Source organism: Hibiscus syriacus, unplaced genomic scaffold (assembly GCF_006381635.1).
Source record: "Hibiscus syriacus cultivar Baekdansim isolate YM2019G1 unplaced genomic scaffold, ASM638163v2 tig00110819_pilon, whole genome shotgun sequence".
In the NCBI taxonomy this organism is placed as follows: domain Eukaryota; kingdom Viridiplantae; phylum Streptophyta; class Magnoliopsida; order Malvales; family Malvaceae; genus Hibiscus; species Hibiscus syriacus.
This window is the reverse complement of record NW_024062875.1, coordinates 174046-201935: the sequence shown is the minus strand read 5'-3', so window position 1 is coordinate 201935 and position 27890 is coordinate 174046. Positions and strand designations below refer to the sequence as shown.

At 32.3% G+C, this 27890-nt stretch overlaps 3 protein-coding genes across 3 annotated transcripts; 2 read left to right on the top strand and 1 right to left on the bottom strand.

The window, feature by feature from the left end:
- Positions 1–6463: 6463 nt before the first annotated feature.
- On the top strand, positions 6464–7768 carry LOC120142092 (protein NRT1/ PTR FAMILY 5.7-like). The gene is made up of 2 exons (XM_039156854.1): positions 6464–7666; positions 7763–7768. The coding sequence occupies exons 1-2, from the start codon at positions 6464–6466 to the stop codon at positions 7766–7768; spliced, it is 1209 nt and encodes a 402-aa protein (XP_039012785.1).
- A 13285-nt stretch (positions 7769–21053) lies between these two features.
- LOC120142214 (transcription factor GAMYB-like) lies at positions 21054–23697 on the top strand. The gene is made up of 3 exons (XM_039156963.1): positions 21054–21206; positions 21899–22238; positions 22774–23697. The coding sequence occupies exons 2-3, from the start codon at positions 21912–21914 to the stop codon at positions 23689–23691; spliced, it is 1245 nt and encodes a 414-aa protein (XP_039012894.1). The 5' UTR covers positions 21054–21206; positions 21899–21911; the 3' UTR covers positions 23692–23697.
- Positions 23698–24393: 696 nt separating this feature from the next.
- Positions 24394–27229, bottom strand: LOC120142218 (proteasome subunit alpha type-3-like). Its single transcript, XM_039156965.1, has 9 exons — positions 27083–27229; positions 26958–26997; positions 26771–26854; positions 26573–26646; positions 26302–26475; positions 26118–26164; positions 25500–25565; positions 25047–25137; positions 24394–24512 (listed from the first exon to the last, which is right to left on the bottom strand). Exons 1-7 carry the CDS (start codon positions 27184–27186, stop codon positions 25549–25551), a joined length of 540 nt encoding a protein of 179 aa, XP_039012896.1. The 5' UTR covers positions 27187–27229; the 3' UTR covers positions 24394–24512; positions 25047–25137; positions 25500–25548.
- Between the last annotated feature and the right edge of the window lie 661 nt (positions 27230–27890).

Here is a 27890-nt window from a genome sequence, read left to right as displayed (position 1 = left end):
CCTATATCTACTCCCGATGCATGTTCATTTTTTTAAAGTATTTAATATTCCCCCTAAGTCAATCTTAATCTTTAATTTATCTTGAAATTTACCCTTTAATTTTACTTTTATATTAATTTCGTCCTATATATATATATATATATATATATTATTATTTTTTATTTATTTATATTTTTTATTTATATATTTATTTTTATTATATATATATATTATATATATATATATATATATATATATATATATATATATATATATATATATATATGTATAGATGTATTAATTTTTCTCCATTTACTATGTATATATATTTTTCTTAATATTATATTTTATACGTTTTTATATATTTTTTCTTAATATTCTATTTTTGTTTTTATTTATTTATATATATTATATTTTTACTTTTTTTCTATTATTTTTTTCTTAATATCATGTATATCTTTATTTTTTATTTGTTTTACTTAGTATTATATATTTATTATTTTTATTTGTTTTAGTAAATACCAATTTTTATGTACACATTATTTTTATTTCTTTTAAATTTCTTTTACCTTTTTTATTTTTTTTACTCCATTAATATTTTTCTTTTATCTTTGTCTTTATTTTTAAATATTTTATTCATTTTGTTTATTTCTATTACTTTATTATTATTTTTTATGTGTTTTGTTATTTTCTATTTGTTCTTGTTTTATTTATTATTCTCACGTTTGCACTCTTGCTATCCTAATTCGATTTTATACTCCGCTACGAGTCAAGCGTTTTTATCTTTTAAGGGTATTCAAATCAATCAATTGTAAGTAATTTGAATCGGGTCTGTTAAATTTTAATTTAAATTTCAAATTTTCGCAACTAAGACAACCATCAAATTAATTGGTACCGAAAGGGCGGTTCAAGGGTGCTAATCCTTCCTTGACCGTAATCGACTCTCGAACCCGACACATTTCTGGTAAAAACACAGATCAGGTAAGATGGTGTCCGACCCACCTAAATTCGTTTTAAAATGGCCGGTGGCGACTCTAATCCACATTTTTCAAGTCGAAGCCCAATTTCGGGGCCCAACTGAAAGACGGTTACGACACTAACGTTTTATGGTTACACTTTTAGGTTTCTACCGCTATATTTTTATTTTTTATTAATAAAAAAATTATTTAAAAAAGTTAATTTATTTATAAAAAAATCCAAACTTTTAATGAAATTATAAAATAAAATCTAAAAAACTAAAATATCTCATTTCAACCTCCATTACCAACTGTCGCAAACAATTTTTGGTCACCATCGTCGCCGAATACTTGGGTTTTGATCGAAATACACAGTGGTACGAATGGAGGTGGCGATGTGGCTTATGGACGTCGGAATCGACGAAAAATAGTGACGGTGGCTTAAATCCGATTAACCTTTGAATTCTTCTCTACGACAAATGGTGGCACTTGACGACAAAGGTCAATGGGGATTTGGTCGGAGGTCGACCTTGATGCCGATGAAGGTGGTGGTGACAGTCGGGAGTCGACGCCGGCAACCATGGAAAGGGGAAGAGGGAAGGGATAAGGGGGAGATGGGAGGAGGGACGCGGAGATGTGATTTTTTTTAATAAAAAATATTTTTAATTTTTTAATTTTTTAAATAAATTCTCAAAATTATCAGAACGTGACACGTGTCACTTAACGGTCAAATTTAACAGTTGTTATGGTGCTAGACCTAAAAATCTCCAATGAAAACGTTAGACACCTATTTTTAACGAAATTTTTTTTAGGCACTAAAACATTTTTTTGATGCAAAGTTTAGACACTTATTTTTATATTAAACCTTATTTTTAATAAGAGAATATTGAAATTATAGAATTTATTCTTAAATTTTTCAATTAGTCCCGGGCTTGAACCTCTTAAATTTAGCTTCGAATGCTCCAAATTAAAATTAGCATATCCGAATAAAATTAGATGTCAACGAGACATATTTCCAAACAAAACCACACATTGGTTGACCTATCACAAACACTTATATGAATACGCAAAAAATTAACGTATCACAAACACTCAAAAAGGCAACATATTCCCTCAAAATCAACATAAATAAACACTTACAAACACAAAAGTATTGAGCAAAAATCCTAAATCAGAACGAATCAAAAAGTCAAAAAAAGGCTTTTTCAGAAACCTTACTTTTCCCTCATAAATTATTGAATAAGAACCCCAAATTAGAACACTTCATTTTCAAAACTCTAAATCAGAAAAGTATTTACTAAAATTCAAAGACAAAAATCATTAACTAAAATGATACAAAGGCAATAGGCATCAACTCAAATTATTTACAAAAATTCGAAGGCAATAAGAAGAAGAAGAAAAACATAACAAAATGATACGATCAAAAAAAATACTCTCATCGTTTTAACATAGTATTATCCCCACTTTTACGCAACCTATGTTTAAGTTGTATCTTTTGAATATATCCTAAACTCAGGCCTCTTTTTTTATTTGATTAAATTCTTTCTAAACTCTTATAGATATTTTTAGTGACGGATATAAAAAAATTTATAAGTGGAGTGACACAAATAAAATTTCAAGATAGATACAATCAATAAAATATATAATTAATAAAAATTTTAAAATTTTAGAGTAATACTTACCCACATTGAAAACAATGTATATTCGTCACTGTTTCTCTCTAATTTTCTCACAATAACATAACTTTTCTCACAAATCTTTAATTTCCTCTCTTTTCTTCTCATATAAATTATAGAGTAGAACGCTTTATTTCTTTCTTTTTTCTTTTTTTGAATTAAAAAGTGACTAGAACATGAAATCTAAAGATGGGTTACAGCTTCTGGCTGCATTGTGGCAGCGTCTTGAGTGAGAAGGTCCACGACTTTCATAGTAGGGAGAGCATAATGCACTAGGTCGAGATGTTGAGCCGGAACAAGTTTTGCGATTCTGTCGGCCACCCTATTGCAAGATCGTGGTATCCATTGAAACTTTACCTCCCAACCATAATTACACAAACCTGATATCGTTCGAACGAGAGGGAGCTGGCTACGGGCTGGGTTCTCTTCAGTCAGCATCTTTATCATCTGGGAGCTATCAGACTGAACAAGGATTCTTGTGCGACTAGTGCTCCGAGCAAGAATAAGTCCTTCCTTCATATATACCCCAAAGCTTAGCTTGAATAATCGAGTTTATACCAATGCTTTCATTGAACCCAATAATAAATTGTTTATGGGTATTTCTATGATCAAGCATAAATATCTATTTTTTTCTAAACACTTTGATGTAACATCATGAAAATCATAGAAGTACAATAATATATAAAAAAATCATCTGGTCATTTCATTTTAACAATTTATTATTTTATGTTTTACTTTAAAAAACTTTGAATGTGAGATAATCTAAATAGAATCATGTCAATAAAATAAAAAACACAAAAAAACTCTATAAATTGCATTATTTAAAAAGGATTTTAGATTATCTTATTTTTTAACATCAACTGACATAATTTCTTGACATCTTTTAAAATCATCATATAAAAAAGAGAGATAAAAACAAATGACAAATAATTGATTTCGTCATGCTAAAACTATTTTTGTGACAATAATAAAATGTTACCTTTAGTGTCTTATAAAATATGACAAATTAAATTGTCACGAATAAAATTTATTAGTGATAAATGTGCAACACCACTAATTCAAATTCAATCGTCATTATAATAAATCGTCACTAATACTTGTTTTTCATTAGAGACGATTTTACAACGTCATTATTTTATCTAAATGTCATTAAAAGGTTTCCCACCAAAGAATTTGGTGGGAAGATTTTGGCGCCAAACATATAGTGACAAAAATCAATGACCATTTTTAAAATTGTCATAAAAGATATACCATTAATCAATAAATATGACGAAAATAAAAAAACGTCACATTATAGTATGTTTTGTGACAATATACGTAACGTCATATAGAAATTTTGTCATAAATTGACAAATTTGTTGTAGTGCATGCGTTTGTTTCGCCCATAGTTCGACATGATTTTTTCCTTAAGAGCAAGCCGGATGAAGAACCGGATACGTTGGGGAAGACGCAGAGCCATATTGCTTCCAGGTGTTATCAACAACGTCCCATTCATCTTCGAGAAGCTGAGTATAGGCTGATTTAACCCCAAACCGATGATCTCCGCTCCAGCGCCAAAGAGGTTGATCCGCAATGTCATTAGGATCCGGGGGTTTGACATTGATTATATGGGTGACCACAATGGGGTTTACAATAAGATCCAAAGCTGAAATATCCCAATGACCACATCAATCATCCGCTCCAGCGTCCCATATTTTCTTATTTTCTTTTCTCTAATAATTTTAATTAAATGAAATAAACGATCTCGTACTTTGAAATTTCTTTTTTAATCTCATTAATTTCTCTTTAATTTAAACAGATGTGAGTCACATGGACTATTAATCATTTGGTCAAACGGTTCTAATTAAGTAAGCCAAATATACCACATAAATCTTCTGTGATCATTTTGTTATAAAACAAAATTAGTGACCGTTTTGTAACCTTTTAAACTTAAATGGTAAAAAATAATTATCCAAACTTCAATGACCGTTTGTGTAGTTTACCCAGGGAAAAAGAGAGATGAAGATCCCATTCTCTCGAATCAAGCAAAGTTAACAACGTGGTTATCCTGGTTGGTCCATTGATTTTTCAAGGCCGTCCACATCCAAAACTGTATATAAAATGCCATTCCCATCACCAAGGTTTCCGTCTTGAATGTTGCTCTGATGCTCCCGGAGAAATGGCCAACTTCAAAGACTGTATCTGCGGCACATGGAGATGGGCGTCTAATTACATTCGATTCTCCAAGGCTGCCCTATTCATCACAGGTAACTATATCCTACAGCATTTTACTATGAACGAATCCTCAGTGATAAGTTAAAATTGTATTCAATTAATAATATTCAATTATTTCTCTGTGGTTTTGGTTTTTATTAGATTAATAGATTTTACTAAATTAATTGGACCGATTATCATTTCATACAATGTATAAAAGAATTATGCCAAACTCTATCTTGAAGAAACGTTTGCATAGTCCATTAAGCAAAAGGATAAAAATGCCCCAATTGCTTCGCTATACAACACATTATTAGAATTTATTTTTATATAATCATCACTCATCTATATCCAATTCATTAATCAATTAATTTAAATTAAATAGTGTAAAGGCTCATTATAGGATACTCTCTCAACTTTTCTTTTCATTCATAACGTCAATATTTGAACTCTAACATAATGGATTTAATATTTTTTTCTCGTTAAATAAACATAGTGCATATAATTAAATTTTTTAAAATCTATTGAGTGTACTTAATGATAAAAGGAAATATTATTCTAAAAAACATTTTACTACGAACGAATCCTGAGTGATAAGTTAAAATTTTATTCAATCAACAATATTCAATTATTTCTGTGGTTTTGGTTTTTATTAGATTAATAGATTTTAATAAATTAATTGGACCGATTATAATTTCATACAATGTATAAAAGAATTATGCCAAACTCTACCTTGAAGAAACGTTTGCATAGTCCATTAAGCAAAAGGATAAAAATGTCCCAATTGCATTACTATACAACACATTATTATTAGAATTTATTTGTATACAATCATCGCTCATCTATATAATATAAAGGCTCATACTTAATGATAAAAAAAATCACTTCATCAAAAGCATGATAATGATATATCTCTACTTAATGCTGACATTTGTATTAGAATATAATATCTCTCTACTTAATATATGTGTGTATGGTATAGGGTCCTGTTATACAATATAAAATTCTTTTAGTTTTGTAATTTTTATGACCGTTGGATAAGTGAAAATAGATTGCTGAGATTGACTCTTTTTTTCCAGTAAATATATTGTCATTTTCTACCGTTAATCTCAACCATATATTTTCACTCATCAAACGGTCTTAAATCAGTGTAAAACTAAAAAGTTTTACATTATGTAACAAGATCATATCCTATATATATATATATATTAATTAAGTAGATAGATATTATGTTCTAAGACAAATGTCAGGATTCAAATATACATAAGGTAAGACGACATTATCGTCTTTGATCACTAGATCAATGAATATCGATAATTATAATTTTTAAATATTAATATATATAGATTTTAATTCCTAACAATTATGAATGATGATAGGTTTGCTTTTCAGCAAAGCATTTATAGAAATTGCATTTAAAGCTTTCCTGATATCTTACGTCGTTGACGTCTGGAAGACATCTCTCCGAGGAGCGACAGCCTTGTCGGCAACTTTCGAAGGCATAGTATTCTTCTTGACGATCGTCGTTTATCACATCGCAATCGACCGCCTCGGTCTCTGTCGAATAATCATCGTCGCCATCCCATGTTTGGTCTTCGTAAGATATTCCTTATAACCATGACAAATTGAAACCTTTTTTGCATACAAAGTGAGTCTAAAATGGCTTTATTTTTGCAGGGATTACTGTTGTTATGGCTTTGCAGTAAATTTCTCTCTAAAAAAACGAACATTGGAATACTTTACATAGCCCTACCATTATTAATAGCTGGTTTAGCCGGAGAAGATGCTTGTCTAGAGTCACATTTATGTATTCAGTTCGACTTCGAAGAAGATGATATGGTTGACGGGGACACAAGGTCTGAAAGACAACAGATGGAAGAGTACGCGGATGTTGTCACCGGTCGTGCTGGTGTATGGTCCTATGGCGCCAGCTCTCTCGGAAAATTCATTTGCTGGACGTTTGCATCAAGCCTTGACTGGACGCAAAGAACAATGGTCTCATTCATCGTGGTGACCGCGGCTTACATTCTTTTCATCTGCGGCAGAAGCTATTACAAGTGCAATACACCGACGGGACGAAGGGCTGTTTCTCGATTGAAGGAGGCGATGGGGCTCGTAAAGTTGATCCCTCTTTGGCTTTTGTTCATCCCTTACAGTCTAGTTGAAGCAGCGCGAGACACTCTTTTCATACTTCAAAGTGATGGACTGGATACTAGCATCAATCCCAGAATTACTCTACATTCATTCAATCAGATTCCACTTACTTCACTATACGTGTTCAGCTCATTCATAAGCTTTCTGGTGTCCACGTCGTCTAAGTATCTGATCAAGAAGCTTTTGCGCAACGAAGAACCGAAGCAACATTGTGCTAGATCCGCCGGAATCGGTGTCGGGATGTTGTTTGCTTTCGGTTCTTCACTAAGTGCTTGGTTAGTGGAAGTACGGAGATCGAAGTTAATCAAGGAATTCCCAGATCATGAGGATAAAGGTATTCCCATGAAAGTACTATGGTTGGCCCCTCAATTTGCCTTGATAGGGATCGCCAACGGCCTTGTTTGTAGAGGGCTAGACGATTTTTTCTTCGACCGTGTGCCGGAATCCAAACGTTATTTTGCGATTCCGTTCAATCTGAGTGTGATGGGCATCGGCAGTTTTTTAAGTGCTATTGCTACTTTGCTTGCACGAGACTGGATTGGCAACACCATTGACGAGTCTCGTCTTGACAAGTACTTCCAGATGTTAGCCATTTTGAACGTCGCAGTCGTGCCCGTTTACATATTTTTCTCCTTTATGTTTGATTGGAACATACCGGAGAAGATTGAGATAGAGGAGGTCGATGGCGGAGATGTTGAGATAGAGGAGGTTTGTAACACCTCAACTCGTACCCGACCTGGATACGAATCTAAGGTGTCACAATAACTTTTAAAAACTTTTACTAAACGCTGAATTGTATTTAAGTGGTGAAACCTTTATAATAAAATTCATTTTTAAATTTCAGAATAAAAATAAGACATTCAATAATTTACATAAATATAAAGGTGTGTGATTACAAAACGGATCAGAGCATTTCCATTTAAAAACTTTGAGATATATGCCTACAAATTTACAAAAAGATAAGAAACCTATGATTTAAATGGTTATGATCTTATCTTCTTGGCGTATGTGATGTACTTTCCTAGCTTTACTCCTCCGATCTCTTAGAACTTACGTGTGAAAATCACTCACACGCTTAGTCATTGACTTAGTGAGACAATAATGATTATAAAAGAAAACATTTAAAAACATTTTCTCATTCAATCCATATAAAACATTTCATATTGAAGTCAGGATACATTTTATGAAATAACATCTAAGGTTACTCATAGTTCAATTTATATCATTTTATTATTATATCCCAATGCATAATACTCAGAACTTAAGGCATCTGAGTACATTGAGGTTGTGCACTAATGTAGTCACCACTGCTCATATAATTTGCACTGAAGTACCACGTAGAATTTGTCCCAAAAGACTGTTAAGAATTTGTCCCAAAGGACCACATAGAATTGTCCCGAATGAACACATAGATTTGTCCCAAAGGACCGTGTAGACTCTTGACATGCCAACTATACCTCTAATTCTCATACATATACCTTGGGATTTAACCATATAATTATTTATCATTTCATTCTTTAAAGTATATCTTATTCACATGGAGTACATTCTCGTAGTTTACTTTCACATAGAACATTTTTGTATAAAGCATATTCACATATAAACATTTTCACATACCAATACTTCAAAACAATAATATGAAATTGCACTTTAAATAAATGATTTGATAAATTAAAGGATTTATGGAGGAATTTTGTGTTGGGTATTATAACAAATATGGATTGTTAACAAGGGCAAAATGGTAATTTGTAGGGAAGAATATTTTATTTGCTTTACTATTGGATAAGTATGTGGTAAAAAGAGAAAAATGTTGGAACTCTTTCTTTTTCTTTTTCTTCTTCTTCTCACTGTGGACCTCATTAGCAAAGCTAAGCTTTTGCAAATTTGATGGTTTCTTTAATATTTGGGTTGGCTTTGGTAGCTTGGCTGTTAAATAAGTTTAAGGAAAGCTTGAATAGGATTAAAACAACAAGATGAGTGTTTTATAAATGAATTTATAAAATGGGTTTTGAAATGAAATTTTGATATAAAGTAGTTTTTGGAATTTTAATGAGATATTTGACTTGTCAATGATCTAACTTAAGAGTTAGAAGTGCTAGAAGGGATTAAGAACATGTTTGAAGTTTTGGTTTGATTTTGAGATTTAAGTGTTTAAACAGGAATTTATATAATTAGGAGTAGCAAATGAAGACTAATTGGTGTGAAAGTATAAGAGTGAGTTCTAAGGCTTAAGGGTGATGAATATAAGAGATTTAGGAAGTTTTTAGGTTGATTTTCGAAGTGAAAATGGTCATTCTGGGCTTCGAGTATCGGTACCGTTAGAACAGTACTAATACTTAAAGGGAAAAATCTGTGAAGTTATTAAGGGTAGTATCGATACCTGTTGAAGAGGTATCAACACTGTAAGGGTAGGTATCGATACTGTAAGGGTAGTATCGATACCATTTTTAAGATGCAAACATCGAATGCCAAATTGGTATCGGTACCTTGAGGAGGTATCGATACCCTTGAAGAGAAGTATCGGTATCGGTACTAGAGGGATAGTACCGATACTTCTAGGCATGAAATGGATAATAAGAGTTTCTTGATTCCCAAGTTATTCTGATTGGTTAGAAACGATTCGAAGAACGATATTGATTTTTGATTGTTTTGTGTAGTGATTGAATGTAATCGACTTCCGGTCAGCTTGACATATTAATTATCGATTCAAAAGGGTTAAAGATTTGGATTAGACTTCAGTGAGGCCAAGGTGAGTGCAACTTCTCGGTTTTGTAACAGATTTGAGGAAGGCTTGCGATAAGCCAACCTCAATGTTTTCGATCGAAAACTTTATAATTTTTTTATTTTTATATGGTAATGTTTTATTCGATTTATATTATACAAGCTATGTTTTATGGTTATATGGATTTGGAAATGTGAACTTTGATTAAGTTATGTGATATTTGAACCAGTGAATGTGAACATACTCTATGAGAGATAAACTATGTGAATAAGAAACACTTCAAATAATGATTGAACATAATTATGTGATTAATAGCCCAAAGTATATGTATGAAGTTAGAGGTATAGTTGGCATGCCAAGAGTCGAGGGTTTTATATGGTCCTTCGGGATAATTATGTGGTCCTTCGAGAAAATATGTGGTACTTCGGTGCAAATCTATGTGGCACTTCGGTGCAAACCTATGTGGTCCTTCGGGACAATTATGTGACACTTCGGTGCAAATTACGAGCTGTGGTGACAGCATTAGTGCACAACCTCATAGTACTCAAATACCTAGAGTTCTCAGTAGTATACCTTGAGCATTTGGAACAAAGACATAACACGGGAAACTAATCATAAGTATACTTTTGATATGCAAAATAATGAAAGTTCTTTGAATAACATTTCGAATAAAATAAATAAGATTTTGTTTACTAAGTTAGCACTATTAATATTGCCTCACTAAGTCATCGACTTAGCGTGTGATTTTCTCACGCGTAGGTTTGAAGAAATTAGAAGACTGAGTTGTGGTGGATAGCATATCACCGAAAGATCAGTTTAGGACAAATTAAATGTAGGTTTTTATGTTAATTTTGTAAACTATTGGCATGTATTATACTTTTAATTTGAAATGCTCTGATCGATTTTGTAAACTCCTACATTTTTGTATTTATGTAAATTATTAAGTTTTTATGTAAAAATGTATGTGAAATGATTATCTTATTAAAGAAGTTTATATCTTTTTAGTTTGATTTAAAATTTTAAGTTTTGTTCCTATTTGTGAATTGCATATGTTTTAAAAAGTCAAATGTGACACCTCGGATTCATATCCGGGTTGAGTACGCGTCAGGGGTGTTACAGGCAAAAAATAAATAAACTGTTTTCGATCGAAAACTTCAAGATTGGCTTATCGCAAGTCGTCCTCATATCTAGTATGAAATAAATGAGTTGCACTCACCATTGCGTCACGTAAGTTCTAAACGAATCCTTTTAGCTTTCGTTAAATCTCTTTGTTATTTCGCTTCGATCAGTACTCTGTCATTCTCAATCTACACATCAATATATCTAAGATTAATACCAACTTTCCATTAACTAATAACTAATTTGCACTTACATAGACAAATGAAATATCTAATTCGACATTTCAGGCTGAATAGTATCGGTACCCCTCCTACAGTACCGATACTTCTTTTCTATGGTACCGATACCCACTTCGGTATTGATACCATTTTAGCATTCTGAAATTCCAAATTCGTTTATGTAATATCCCAAAATCGGGGCAAGTGACTAAAATAGAAATTTTGAAACTTTGAAGTCTGATTTTGAAAGATTTAAAAGTTCAGGGATTAAATTGGAATATTTAGTGGATGTTAGTTGGTAATTATTAAAGGAAATAAAGGGTAAAATGGTAATTTGACCATAAAGATTTTTATCTTTCTTTTGAGGCTATAAAACACGTGGAAAGTGTGAGAAATAAAAGAAAAGTCTGGAGCTTGGGTTATCTCCTTCCTCTTCTCTTCCCGTAAGCTTCATGGCAAAGGTAAATTTAATTTCAGTTGGTTAATTCTTGAGTTTTAAGCTTAGTTTTGATTCTTAGGGTGCTAAGAAAGATTATTTAGAGATTTAAAGTATGTTGAAACTTCAAAATGGATGAGTTAGGGAGGATTCAATATGAAGAGTTTTTAAGTGAATTATTGAAATAAAAGAGTTAATAGATTTTGAAGTTGAATTTGACTTGTTAATGGTTAAATTAAGGAATATGAAGTGTTAAAAGTGGATTTAGAACATGTTGAAAATTGAGTGTGATTCTTGAATTTTATAAAGAGGAGAAGATATTGAGGTTAAATATGAGATAAATGAATATTAATGAGGCTCAACATGTGTATGTAAGTTAAGGATTTGAATGGGGTTGAAATATGGCACAATTAAGTTAGAATAAAGTGATTTTCGTGCATAAATTGGAATTCTGGGCTAGTGTGCATCGGTACACATTCAACATGTACCGATGCATCAAGGGTAAATTCTAGAAATTATTCAGTGTGCATCGATGCACACAAGAAGGCATCGATGCATGGAAATTTCGAAGCTACTTTGTGCATCGATGCACCTATAGTGCATCGATACACCCCTAAAGGAAAAAATGAATTATAGTTCAATAAATTAGTTTAAGTTATTAGCATCGAATTATAATGTTTAGGCTTCTAATAATCGTCTTGGAAATTATGATTATATAGATATCGAGCACGAACAAGTTCTGGGACGACCATCAAGTTAAGATTCGATCGAAAGAAAGGAATCATAAAATGGGATTGGAACTTAGTGAGGCCAAGGTGAGTGCATATTAGATAGTGTATTATGTTTAATGGAAATAAGACTTGTGACAAGTCTATTTCCTATAGTAAAATGCATGAATTCATTAATATTAACATATGTTTGATATGTTACATGTGTGTTATTGATTGTTGCATATGTTAATGATATGTGTGAATACATGTTTATATGATACATGTTAAGTGTCCATGATATATGTACACATGATAATATGATATAAGTTAAATTATGTAATATGATACATAACTATAAGATAAGTGAAGGAATTCATATATGATAGAGATTATGAATGAGATATATGAGAAAAGGTAGATGTGATTAGGTGAAAAAGAATACAAACATATATTAAGTCATGTTATATATGATAAATAAATGATATAAAAAGTGACATGAACTACGTGAAAAGAAGCTACATGATTACATATAAATGTGAAAGAAGTTATGAGCTTATATGAACATGTGATATGAATGTATATATGTGATACAAGTTATACGACATAAGCTACGTGATATGTGACAGTGAACTACGTGTTTATATGTATATGTGAAATGATATAATGCTAATGCCCATGTTATGTGTAAAGAGAGCTAGAGGTATAGTTGGCATGCCAAGAGTCGAGGGATTATCAGTGGTCCTTCGAGACATAGTGGTCCTTTGGGACGTAGTGGTCCTTCGGGACATATACAGTGGTCCTTCGGGACATAGTGGTCCTACGGGACAAATTCTACGCGCCCCTAGTGGGAATTATACGAGATGTGGTGACAGCAAGTGCACAACCTCAATGTACTCACATATATATAGTTCTCACATATGTACATGGGCTAACAAAGAGATAACAATAAATATATATATTACATGTAAAGTATATGCTTTTGTAATATGAATTGCATTATATGATTATATGATGATGCATGTATTGCTTGGTTAAATGAATCATATGTGGCTTAAAATAATAGACATACGAGTATATGATTATAAGACATAAATGATAAGAATATGGATAGTGGAATAAGGTTAGTAATGGAAATAGTGTGAGATATGTATATGTGTATATTACATTGTATGTAATGTTATATTGTTTTGGTGTGACATCATGAGATGATGTGTTCCTGCATGTTTAAATAATTAGAGTTCTTTATAAATTTAATGCCTCACTAAGTCATAGACTTAACGTGTGATTGTTTCACACGTAGGTTACAGAAGCAAGAAGAAAAGCTAAGAAGAGCAAGACATGTCAGCATCTCCTTTACAAAGTTTTAGATCAGAAAATAGATAATTTAAATGTATTTGGTTATTTTGAATGTAGTTGGCATGTACTAATTGATTGAGTTGAATATGCTTTGAATGGTTTGTAAAACAATTTGATAGTATTTATTATTGTAAAGTAATTATTTTCTCAAATGAGGAAATTAAATTTTTAGTGGATTTGTAAATAACAGAGTTTTGAAAAGTCAATGTGACACCTCAGACTCGGATACGGGTTAGGAGTGTTACATTTAATGGTATCAGAGCTAAGGTTTAACCGATTCTAGGCTTAAATTGAGAGTAAAAGAGTTTTAAAATTTTGTACATGCCAATATATAGTGGAAATTTATGATCTGATAGTGTAAGGAGTATGTTATTTTGCTAATAGAATTAGACTTCTAAGTTATAATAGAAGTATGATGATTTCGAAATGAAGTGAGAGATAAACCTGATTATGATAACAATTCACCTGCCCTGGCCAAGTAGGATGAAGAGCAGACACATCAGAAAGTGCCTCGTAAGTTCAAATGATGATTTCAGAAAGTTGAAATCATATGAGAATGGTGATAGAAGGTATTCATTGTTTTGAATTGGAAAAGTGATATGGAGTAATTTTTTTATTTTGTGGATAAGATAGATTATGGTGAACAAGTGTCACCATAAGAGCGTTAAAAGATCAAATGATGCAGTGAGAATTGGTAGAAGAGTTCAAGAATAAGTGTATCAGTGACAAGCGTATAAGATATATAAAGTCAGAGCTTATGAGTTTGAAATGAAGGGATAATATTGTGTATAAGTACAAGTGTGTTTATGATAAGGGTTTACAGTTAAGATGGAAAGAGTTAGCGTTGGCTAACCAGAGTATATGATAAAATGTACTGGAATTATAAGATTATAAGATATTGTCAGGTTATGATAACCAAATATGATGTGGATTTGGATATGGTGGTGTATTATGAGTATGGAAATGTAAGGCAGTAAAGGAGATAAGAACTCGTATGATTGAGGGAAACATAAGTACAAGATATGATAAAGAATGATGTTCTGTATAAGTAAAGTTAACTATCAAAATCATGAAAATGTGATAAGGAGTGATAGTTAAGGATAAATATATGTGATATAAAAGAGCAAATGAGTATTATTGTGTATGAGTTTGAAAAGTTGAGTAAGATATCGCTAAGAAATATGTGATAAAGATCGGTAATCAGAGATGAGTATAAGTGATAGGAAAAAGAATATGTGAACATAAAAGGAAATATACGATTTCTATATAACGATATTTTTATTTTGAATGAATAAAGAAATAATGGAATAAAGAATGAAAAGGATTGAGTTTAAAGGATCAGATATAATAAAGGTTATATGGAAATGTAGATGATAAGTTTGATATATAAGTAAGAAAAGTGTGCAAGGTGATGTGAAAAGATTGTTTGATTCCATAAAATGTATGTTTAATCACATTTGAAAGAGTGTTAAGGTTGTGTTTTTGGTCAAATGGTGATGGAATAAGAGTTTGAGTTGTTGTTATAAGGTAATTAGAGATAGAATTATGATGTGAAGTGATGAGAATAGATGTTACTATTTACATGATGAGTGACATTATATGGAATTTTACAAAGGTCAAAGAAAGATGTAGAATCAAATAAGAGAAAAGACAAAAATTTAATTGGATTCTTTGGAAGTTGAAGGCAAATCAATGATTATAAATTTTGAAAGGATAAAGTAAAGAAAGCAATATGAGAACATTAGAAGATATGTTCTTATCAATGTGTGCAATGAAAATTCGAGGACGAATCTTTTAAAGGAGTGGAGATTTGTAATATCCCAAAATCTGGGCTAGTGACTAAAATAAAAATTTTGAAACTTTGAAGTCTGATTTTGAAAGATTTAAAAGTGCATGGATTAAATTGTAATATTTAGTGGATGTTAGTTGGTAATTATTAAAGGAAATAAAGGGTAAAATGGTCATTTGACCAGAAAGATTTTTATCCTTTTTTAAGGCTATAAAACACGTGGAAAGGGTGAGAAAGAAAAGAAAAGTCTGGAGCTTGGGTTATCTCCTTCCTCTTCTTTTCCCGTAAGCTCCACGGCAAAGGTAAGTTTAATTTCAGTTGGTTAATTCTTGAATTTTAAGCTTAGTTTTGATTCTTGGGGTGCTAAGAAAGATTATTTAGAGATTTAAAGTATGTTGAAACTTCAAAATGGATTAGTTATGGAGGATTAAATATGAAGAGTTTTTAAGTGAATTATTGAAATAAAAGGAGTTAATAGATTTTGAAATTGAATTTGACTTGTTAATGGTTAAATTAAGGAATATGAAGTGTCAGAAGTGGATTTAGAACATGTTGAAAATTGAGTGTGATTCTTGAATTTCATAAAGAGGAGAAGATATTGAGTTTAAAGATGAGATAAATGAATATTAATGAGGCTCAACATGTGTATGTAAGTTAAGGATTTGAATGGGGTTGAAATATGGTACAATTAAGTTAGAATAAAGTGATTTTCGTGCATAAATTGGAATTCTGGGCTAGTGTGCATCGGTATACATTCAACATGTACCGATGCATCAAGGGTAAATTCCAAAAATTATTCAGTGTGCATTGATGCACACAGGAAGGCATCGATGCATGGAAATTTCGAAGTTACTTTGTGCATCGATGCACCCATAGTGCATCGATACACCCCTAAAGGAAAAAGTGAATTATAGTTCAATAAATTAGTTTAAGTTATTAGCATCGAATTATAAGGTTTAGGCTTCTAATAATCGTCTTGGAAATTATGATTATATAGATATCGAGCACGAACAAGTTCCGGGACGACCATCAAGTTAAGATTCGATCGAAAGAAAGGAATCATAAAATGGGATTGAAACTTAGTGAGGCCAAGGTGAGTGCATATTAGATAGTGTATTATGTTTAATGGAAATAAGACTTGTGACAAGTCTATTTCCTATAGTAAAATGCATGAATTCATTAATATTAGCATATGTTTGATATGTTGCATGTGTGTTATTGATTGTTGTATATGTTAATGATATGTGTGAATACATGTTTATATGATACATGTTAAGTGTCCATGATATATGTACACATGATAATATGATATAAGTTAAATTATGTAATATGATACATAATTATAAGATAAGTGAATGAATGTATATATGATAGAGATTATGTATGAGATATATGAGAAGAGGTAGATGTGATTAGGTGAAAGAATACAAACATATATTAAGCCATGTTATATATGATAAATGAATGATATGAAAAACATGAACTATGTGAAAAAAAGCTACATGATTACATGTAAATGTGTAAACAGTTATGAGCTTATATGAACATGTGATATGAATGTGTATATGTGATACAAGTTATGCGACATAAACTAAGTGATATGTGACAGTGAACTACGTGTTTATATGTATATGTGAAATGATATAATGCTAATGCCCATGTTATGTGTAAAGAGAGCTAGAGGTATAGTTGGCATGCCAAGAGTCGAGGGATTATCAGTGGTCATTCGGGACATAGTGGTCCTTTGGGACGTAGTGGTCCTTCGGGACATATACAATGGTCCTTCGGGACAAATTCTACGTGCCCCTAGTGAAAATTATACGAGATGTGGTGATAGCATAGTGCACAACCTCAATGTACTCACATATATATAGTTCTCACATATATATAGTTCTCGCATATGTACATGGGCTAACAAAGAGATAACAATAAATATATATATTACATGTAAAGTATATGCTTTTGTAATATGAATTGCATTATATGATTATATGATGATGCGTGTATTGCTTGGTTAAATGAATCATATGTGGCTTAAAAGAATAGACATACGAGTATGTGATTATAAGACATAAATGATAAGAATATGGTAGTGGAATAAGGTTAGTAATGGAAATAGTGTGAGATATGTATATGTGTATATTACATTGTATGTAATGTTATATTGTTTTGGTGTGACATTATGAGATGATGTGTTCCTGCATGTTTAAATAATTAGAGTTCTTTTATAAATTTAATGTCTCACTAAGTCATAGACTTTGCGTGTGATTGTTTCACACGTAGGTTACAGAAGCAAGAAGAGAAGCTAAGAAGAGCAAGACATGTCAACATCTCCTTTACAAAGTTTCAGATCATAAAATAGATGATTTAAATGTATTTGGTTATTTTGAATGTAGTTGGCATGTACTAATTGATTGAGTTGAATATGCTCTGAATGGTTTGTAAAACAATTTGATAGTATTTATTACTATAAAGTAATTATTTTCTCAAATGAGGAAATTAAGATTTTAGTGGATTTGTAAAGAACAAAGTTTTGAAAAGTCAATGTGACACCTCGGACTAGGATCCGAGTCGGATACGGGTTGGGCGTGTTACAGTTTACGGTATCGATATCTTCATCTTGGTATCGATACCTACACATCAATATCGATACTTTTTAAATAAGTATAGATATTGTTCATCCAACTCCTATATCATCCTTCCATTTTAACATGATATTATCGGTATTGTTCTTACAGTATCGATACCCTTACCCAGATTTCACCTCGTTTACTTTGAATTTTACACATACCTCACTTAAATCTTAAACTTTCAACTCCATTCACAACCTCAAACTTGTCAACACTTATCCCAATCAACATATACCTAATAATCCCTTTTTTACACCCAATTTCTTTATGAAATTCTTAAAACTAAAAATCTTACCATATTTTCAAACATGTTCTTAATTATTTCTAATACTTCAATTCCCTTAATTATACATTTGACAAGTCAAATATAATTTTAGAAATTCAATTACTACTCAATCTCATCAAATCCCCTTAACAACCCATTTTACTAATCCATTAATAATTCACTACTTTATTAGTTTTAATCAACTTTAAGCTTTCCTTAAGCTTATATATCACCCAAAGATCAAAAATCATCTTAAAAATTCAAGAAACAATCAACTTGAAAATAACACACCATGGAAATGGAGGTTCATGGCAAAAAAAAGAAGAAGAAAATAAATGAACCATTATTCCATATACTTCTTCTTTTCTCATTCTCCTAAGATTAAAATATCATTTAAAATGAATTTTAAATTCATATCCTGCTAAAAGATCTCTTTGCCCTTCCCTTATTCCATCTTTGCTAATAAGTCCTAAACAGAAATATTTAAAATTAGTCCTTGAACTTTTCAATTTATTCTAATTAAACTACTAAATTTTAAATGTTTACATTTTAGTCACTGATCCAATGTTTGGGGTATTACAAGGTTGGTGAAAAAGATGTTGAGATATTATAATAACTATGGATAAATATCAAAATAGCGTATGAACTTCTATTCAATATTGTGTAATAGTATACATGAATTTTAGTTTTAATTTAATTGTATATATAAATTTTAATTTCAATTTAATTATACATATTTAAAAATTAAATATATTCATTTGTTTTCATATTTAATATAAATAAATATATATATATATATATATATATATATATATATATGCAAATGTAAAATAATATTATTTTGAACTTTAACTTTAACTCTCTCTTTTTTACCGCTATTAGAATTTTTTATTTTTATCTTTGTAATCGACTGCTTAATATTGGTCGTTGATCGCTGATCGTCAATAGTCATTGTTTTTCTTTATTTTATTATGTCTTATTTTGTTTTTTTGTTTTTTCTTTTTAAATTTTTAATAATTATACCTTATGACATGTTTTCATGTGTTTTGACACGTTTTTTGTCGTTTGACAGCTATTTTCATTTTTTTTCTCATAATTGGATTTGACATCGCCACGACTAATCAAGATGTTGCTCATTTGTTAGCATGTTGATCTTCCCTACTTTGAAATATTGAATTGGATTTGGATTCGTGATTTGCGTTCGTGAATAGTTTTCTCACGTCGCTTGATTCTGATTTATGATTTTTCGATAGTATTTCAATAACTTAATCATCTTTTGTGGTTCGTTTACCAATGCGATCAAGTATATTCGTATCTACCATTTATTTGAATTTATTTAGCTAGATTTTTAAATTTTTTTATATGGCCTTTGTGTAATTTTAAGTGGTTAGTTTCTTGTATTAATGATTCTAAGAAAGCATTCTTATTATATGCTTTAATTTATTATTATAATTATAAACTTTCATTATAATTTAGATATTTTTCTATTTTTAATAAAATTAACTACACAAAATCAAAGTTATATAAAGTGTTTGAATTGAAGTATAAATATAAAAATACATTATTTACCGACATTTTATTATCTTATTAACTAATTGTAAAAATAATTTCATTAAACAATTCAAATGATATTACCTATTTTAAATTAATTATATGAAATAAAAATAAATTACTTTACAATTACAAATTAAAAACAAACACGTAAAATAAATGCATTTGTCACGAGACTTTCTATTAGAAAATGTTTTTTTAATAAAAAATAAATAAAAGGACAAATGTATTTAATTTTTTTTATAAATCGATTGTATTATATCTAAGAAGCAGCAAACTATTATAAGAAACAATTGTACACTCATATAGATCAACGCTTATAAAAAATACCCCAATACAAAATTTAAAATTTGCAAAGTCAATTCTTTATGTGTTTTTCCTATACAACTTGAATTTAACAATTTTCCTGATTGAATCAAAAATCACATCGGCCCCTCTCACTAAACTACGAAAAATCCTTCAATTACATTCCTCCCAAACAAGATAAAGGAATGCACTCCAAGCTAATAACAGGGAGAGACTCACCCCTAAGAGAATTTACCGCCAAGCTAGCTCGTGAGTACATGATCGAGCAGTTCTGTCCAGGTCAAATAATCTATGAATTCTTGTCAAATACCAGCAGAAAATGGACATTCAGAAAAGAGATGGTCTCGACTTTTGACAGCCCCGTCGCAAGGTACGCAGCGATCACTTCCCGCTAGTCCCATTTTCAACAGCCTATCCCTTGTCGTTAACCGATTGAAAATTATCACCGCATGTTTGTGAACATGAAGCGAGAACCAAATAAACTTGTGTCAATCCATCTTATCACGACTGCTGCGTATTCTAGCTCAGATTTCCCTGATTGAAGTCGTCTTTCGCACTATAATATTGCAGATCACAAAGTCTCCCTTCTTAAAACAAATTTTTTTTGCAAGCTCCAATTAACAAAGTTCTAAACCTTAATCATTCAAAAATCATTCGGCATAATCACGTAAGTCTTCATCCATACAACCCAAAGGGACCATGAATTTTTTAAAAAATTAAAAGCCAATAGAAATTAAAAAAGGAGAGGTAAGGTGAGCTGACTGCGTGAGTGAGTGAACCTCTTGTCTCTCCTATTTTCCCTCTGCTTTTGCCATCTTACTTCCTTTCTACTTTAGGTTTCTCACTCTCTTTCATTTATTCTCTCTTTTTTTTTAGGGGGGGGGGGGGAGAATCAGAGGTTATTGGCCCATTTAACTCTCTCGCTCGTTCTCAACTACATTTCTAGTTCTCTTATAAAATTTCCAAACAAAATATGACTTTCTGGAATTGATTTATGCACATGCTTTCCTTTTCCCTATTGAATTTTTCTTTTAACAATTTACATTTTTTCCCTTTTCTTTTGCTTTTGGTTCTGGAAATCCGTGATTACTGCATTGAGGGTTTTGGATGAGCTCTGCAAACTCCTCTGATCTTCAACTTATTCAGGTAACAACAGCTTCTTATTCTAAAATTTGGCATTTATGTTTTGATTAATTTAATGCTCAGTTGTTAGATCGTTCTGCTAAAAAATAAAATTTTGAGCTTACTTGTAGAAATGGTTCTGTAAATGCAACTCGTACAAAATAGAAGAAATAATTACTGAGAATCTTTCTATAGAATTCTCTGCGTATCATAAAATAAAATAAAATCTTCTTATTTTTAATGTTTACAATTTATGAATGGATTGTTTATCAAATTTGATTGATAAAAATAGTATCGTCGAAAGCATGCTACGTTAATGGAGTAGGTTTTTAATACTACATTGTTTCACATCAATAAATGAAAAGAATGAAAAGAAAGTAAGGCCGAGAGAATGGAAAATCCATTTTACTGTAATGTTTGATTTGATTTTCACTGAATTCAATTTGGGTAGTTATAAACTTATTCGGTTTGGTTTTTGCTTCACAAGTTAAAACCGCAATCTTTGAGTTGAATTCTATTTGGTTCAGTTTTTAAAAAGAAATCATAATATTATATATTAACTGTATTTTTTGTCTAAAACAAAATCGAACCATAATCATTCCTAATGGAAGACAACAATCTTCTATTAAAATAGCTGCATTTGAGCATCATCCTAGGTAGTATGTCTCCGGTGCTGAAGAAATATTTAATTTTTGGTTTTTGTAATGTGGAAATATAGGAAGCAGAGCAATGCGGAAAGGTCACTCTGATTTGTCGTTAGTTGAAGAAGTTAGTGGGAGAGGCAACATGAGAGAAAGCTGTCATTTGAAGAAAGGACCTTGGATGATAGCAGAAGATGTGATCCTTGTCGACTATGTAAAGAAGCACGATGAGGGGAATTGGAATGCTGTGCAGAAACACTCTGGACTTTCCCGATGGGGGAAAAGCTGTCGCCTGCATTGGGCAAACCACCTAAGACTGGATTTGAAGAGAGGTATGTTTTCTCCAGACGAAGAACGTCACATAGTTGAGCTACATGCTAAGTTGGGAAATAAATGGGCACGAATGGCTGCTGAGGTTGGTAGTAACTCATCACTCGTAACTTTCAAAGTTGGTTCTGTAGAAAACAAAATTTGCACAAATCAACAAATTTATGCAAACTTTGATTTTACCTTTAATATTGGGAGATGATCATTCTTAATTCTTTCCCGTGAAGCTAATTGATTCTTGTGAATGGTCAGTTTCTGCAATGTGCCAGTGATTTGCTTACCGTGTTAATTTGTGTTCCTTACCCTATCCTCTGATATGTGAACTCAAAACTTATGTTGCAATGATTGGCATGCTTCCATGGAGTTCCTATGCATGGTTTACCACCCATATAATTTGATTTTGTCAATACATGATAAACTTGCTCAAGCATCTTTTTGTAAGATGATAAGCAAGCTCTTCTCACATGCGTGTTCTGTGTATTGCCATGGATGCTCAGCAACTCAACATGAAATTGTAGTCTCTTTCTAATAGTAAAATTTTCCTGAAACAAAAACTTTTCATGTGTTATTTTCTTAGTGTTTGATTCACTTGTATGATCATTCCATCCCTTTATTTTCTCTAGTTGCCTGGACGAACTGATAATGAGATAAAGAACTTCTGGAATACAAGAATTAAGAGATTGCAACGTGCCGGCTTGCCAATTTACCCTCCTGATGTGTACTTGCAAGTAAATACAAGTCAGGAAGAGGGCCATAATGTGGCGTCAACGCCAAATCAGGACTCCCTTGGTTCCAATCTCTTGCATTCAGATGATTTTGAGATTCCTCATGTGGAATTTGAGAATCTAGAAGTCAACCAACGATATTTGTCTTATTCACCTGAACTTCTCAACATTCCTCCAAAAACTATCGGTCCATCCCATGGTTGTGGCCACATGTTGCCAATGGCATGCCCTCCTAAGCATCTTCAGGAAAGTGTTGGCAATTATATCTCAATGCCCAACCAATTGACTGATTTTGCTTGTGAGGAAAATCATGGTGAGCCCTACAAATCATCTTCTCCATATGATTCTGATTTCAGTACCAATGACCAGTCATCATTTGGTGTACCTCCTGGCACTGATGCCCTTCTAAGCAGTAATTTCTCTCCTTCTGAGCCCTTGTCTGGGCCTATGAACATGGAGCGCCCTTCATACCAATATTCAGATTATCGACAAGATAGCTGGGTTAATCCTTCAGTCCCACTACCTTCGGTTGCGTCTGTCGATTCTCTGATCCAGTCCCCTCCAATGAAGCGGGCCAAGTCAGATATTTTTACACCACAAAATAGTGGTCTTCTGGAAGCAATACTTTACGAGTCACAGAAACTTAAAAGCTCAAAGGATGATTCTTGTCAGCAGTCTTCTGCTTCTATGCTTGATGATGTGACTGATTCTCCCCTGAAGGATAGCAGATTCGAATTTGAAGCACACTGTGACTCGAGTTCTCCTTCAGCTCATTCTGCTGCATCGACTCTTAGTGAGCACACTCCGGTTAGTTGAAAGCATCCTATGTGAGACACGTTTTGCAACCAATGAATCTTGTGACATGAATTAATAATATTTTGTATTAATACAATTCATCATGATTCCTGCAGGATGCAATGGCAAGAACGAAACTCCAAATCAAATGGCTATTTCTGGACTAGATGATTTTTTGGGATCTGGTCAGTTTGGTCATTACAATTGGTGCGTGAGAGATAAACCCATCTCGACAGATGTTATGGCGGCTCTTTTGCGTGAAGATACTTGCCGGGCCACTAGCACACTCTTCTTGTATTCAAGGTGCTTGCATTTCCCTCAAACTTCTGAAAATCATTGAAATTCTCTGAAATTGAATGGACATTATAATCTTTTCCCTTGATGGAAGTTTTAAGATTTTTGTCAATCGTGAACTATTGGAGGAGGTGTTAGATAAGTTTCTATGGAACTATTGTCATTTAGCTTTTGCTACCGTATGCCTGACATTTAAAGCAGATGAAAATGCGTTTGTGGTACTCAGGACGGTTGGTGCTCGATGTAGCATTTAAAGCATTTGAACGGATCTATTCTTGCCTTGTATATATATTTTGGTTAATTTGATTTTCACAATTTGAGCATCATCCAATCCAATTTAACCAATTCTCATGATAATTTTCAATTCGAGTAGTTCAATTTAGCTGATCTTATATCATCTTAGAAAGACTTTGTTTAACTAGGCACTCCCATCTTTTAAACCAGATGGAACAGGACAACTCTACCTCTGATAATCATTAGTCAGCATCCATTTCTTCCAGTGCAGTCGTAGCAGCAGCCTTGGCTTCCTCTAAAAGGTCATCGGGAACCTGAAAATTTGTGCCAGTGCCAAAAGTCATCAGAAAAGTGAAAAAAACACTCAAGGACTTGCGACAAATTATTTTCGAATGACAACTAAATTCTGCAGAAGAAAAATGGAACTTATTTATCCAAGCCATTTTCAAATATGGTTTCTTATCACTATTTATAGCTGATAAATTCCAAAGATCAATTGCATCAAAATTTCAGAAAGGAAGAAAATCAAATTATGCATGAGATATAGAAGTGGATAAGATCATGGCATCAACACTATTTATTTCCTTCAGTGTAGTAACTTAATAGTTTCTCTTGCTATGAAAGAGAACAAAATGTGGCAAGGAGCAAAATATGATTATAATTGAAAGCATCAAAGAAAAGATGAAGCTAGCACCAATGAAGTAAGAAAAATGAATGAAAACATATTGGCTAGCACCAATGAAGTAAGAAAAATGATTGAAAACATATTGTGTGGTTTTGGAAACGAGACAGGTTTACAAATGTTCATGCAAGGATGTATATCCATAATGGGTGCTGTCAGGAATTACCTTTTGATGTTGTTGCTTTGACTCATCACATACCCAACTCATCTCCAGTTCAAAGGCCTTGTCCTTTGCTTCATCATGTACCTTGTAGATGCTGCTCAATGATAAATGATGAAATCTTATGCATGCATTCTCAGAGAAAGGAAAATAATATCATGTATATGCATTGTAAACGTACACAAATACAATTCAGGCAATATGCTCGACCACACATATTTTGTTTCTTCAAGTCATGCCAGTCAGATAATTCTTAGATATTGCATACAAGCACACCAGGCTTTTCTTTTTGTCAAACCAAACATTAAGGAAAATAAATAAAATAACAGAAAGAATTTGAGCTTGTTCCCTAGATTTCCATTAAATGCAAGAAAAGAAAAAGAAAGTTTTAACATTCAGAAAGAAGATATAAGCAACAATCTTGAAAGGTAAGAATCGAATTAAGATAGACAAACTCACATTTAGGCTACTTCAATAACCCCTTCTCTGCACGTCATTTCTGACAGCATCAACTTTTCAATCTCTCTGTTCACATGCACAATTCAATTGTAACCTTATAGTTGTCTCGTACTAGTGTTACTCAGATGAGTGTACAAAAACAAGAGATAAACCATAGACAACTCAAGTTTCAGCTTCTTAGATATTTGAAAGAGCATAGCCATTAATTTTACAGGATAGAGCAACAATTTTAACTAGCCAACCAAACTAGTTTAGTGCCAAGCGAGTGTTGACTTGATTTTGATGACTAGTGGGCAAATGAAAACTTGGCATGTAATGAAACAACATAGGAAGGACGTGTTTCACTTTTCGTAAATCCACTTCAATTTTTCATCATCTCTTTTACTTTCTCTTTTTCAAATGCAAGTTTGGAAACAACGAAACTCGTATAGAACAATTAGCAAAACTTTGTGTGAGCCGTGAAGAGAGTATGCCAGAAATATTTTGGAGATTAGATTTCAAAGAAAATAAAATAAAGTCCACAACATTCAATGCTTAATTTCATATTATTAGCTAGCATGAACAGATGAATGTCTTCCTCATGTTTCGCAGGATAAAAAAAATAGTTTTGAAACTTACGTTTTGGCAGCTTGTTTTCCCTTCCCAATTGCAGCACCAAAGTATCTCTATATCAATTACAACAAGAAACAACGCAAACAAGGAGATAAATCATTAACTAGCAGCAAATAGAAATTATACCAATGTAACAAGCATCGACAAACAAAGAAAAACATGAAGTTGAAATTGGGAGGAACGAACATACATAGGAGATGCCAGACGGTTCAACCATATATATAATTGGGGACCATCTCTATCATAACCACCGAGAATTTTCCCACAGCCAAAGGGTCTGAGCCACCAGTAAAGGGTGCATAAATGCACATAACTCGCAACACGTTCGGCAAGTTCTTTGACAGGAATGGGCTCACCATATACACTTCATAACCACCAACAAATGAAACCCATAATTAGATAAAAGAAAATAACAGACATAGCTAAAGCTGAACTTTGGGAATTGAAACTAAAGGAAAAACCTTTGGTAATTTGTAGCTTCAGATTTAGCACGGGCCACAATTTGCCTACCGTCAGCTGCTAATCCAGCCACTGCCTGAATTAGAGTATAGAATACCAGTGGAAGAGAATCAGAATCCAAAATATTTGCATTGAAAATGGGGAAAATGCCATTGAAATTAAGTTAAAGCTGAAGAAAAAAGGGGAGGAATAGTGAATACCATGCCGGAATGGCGATGAACGGAGTGGATTCTTCGATTAGAACAGGGTAACATCATCTTTGAAGCTATCAACTTCTCAACTCCCTAAAATAATAGTACCCATTTTAGTCTACACAAATATAATTGCTGCTGTTTTTTGTTTCCGGTTGGTTCAAAATAAAAAATAAAGGAAAAAGAAAATCATTACCATAACGATCCCATCTTTACATTTTATTCCAATCACAGTTCTGCAACAAGAAAACCAGTGTTTTTGAAAACAAAACTAGATTTTTGACAGCCTAAAATTACATATAAAGAAGAAGAAGGGCGGACCCGCTCTTATCGACGGCTTTGGCGGCGTATTCGATCTGGAAAACGCGGCCGTCGGGAGAGAAAGTGGTAACCGAGAGATCGTAACCAGTTCCTATGCTGCTCATCTTGTTTCTTCTCTGCTCTTCCCTACTTGTAACACTTTGACGTTTTGTTTGCTCGTCTTCTTCTTCGTTGGAACTTCAATTATATTCTACTTAGTAAGGTCTTTTTGATTTTCTTTCTTCTCAAGACATTCATTCCGATGGACCTTCATGGGCCACTCAAGGCCTCCATTCCATTTTTATAGTTTCATGGGCCACTCAAAGCTTACACTTTGCTATTTTACTTTAGCATTTGATTGATGTAAATAATTTTCAGCTTTTCTTTCTTCTCAAGATTTCATGGCAATGGGCCTAATTGATCCACTGAAGCTCTTCCCGTGCCTTATGAGTAAAGAATATTTTTGTCTTGAGGGTAAATAAAAATAATTGAGAACGACATATAATAAATTATTTTAGCGTTGATAAATAAATATATATTTTAGTATATGAATTTAACTTTAAAATATAATTTAATATTTAATATTTTAATTAGATATTTAAGTTTAATGGTTGAATTTTTCGAATAATCCACTAGAAAAAATAATTGCTCAGATAATGCAATGTGGAGATTATTTCTTCGCATGGGGTGATTGCTACAACGTACCCTAGAGCCGCATTGTCCTCCCCGTGTTCAATCGAACTCTTCGAAGTTGCATGGCCTTCCATGCGTTTTTGGCCGAAAAAAACCTCTCGGAGTCGCCATGGCTTCCAAGCGTTTTTCACCCCCA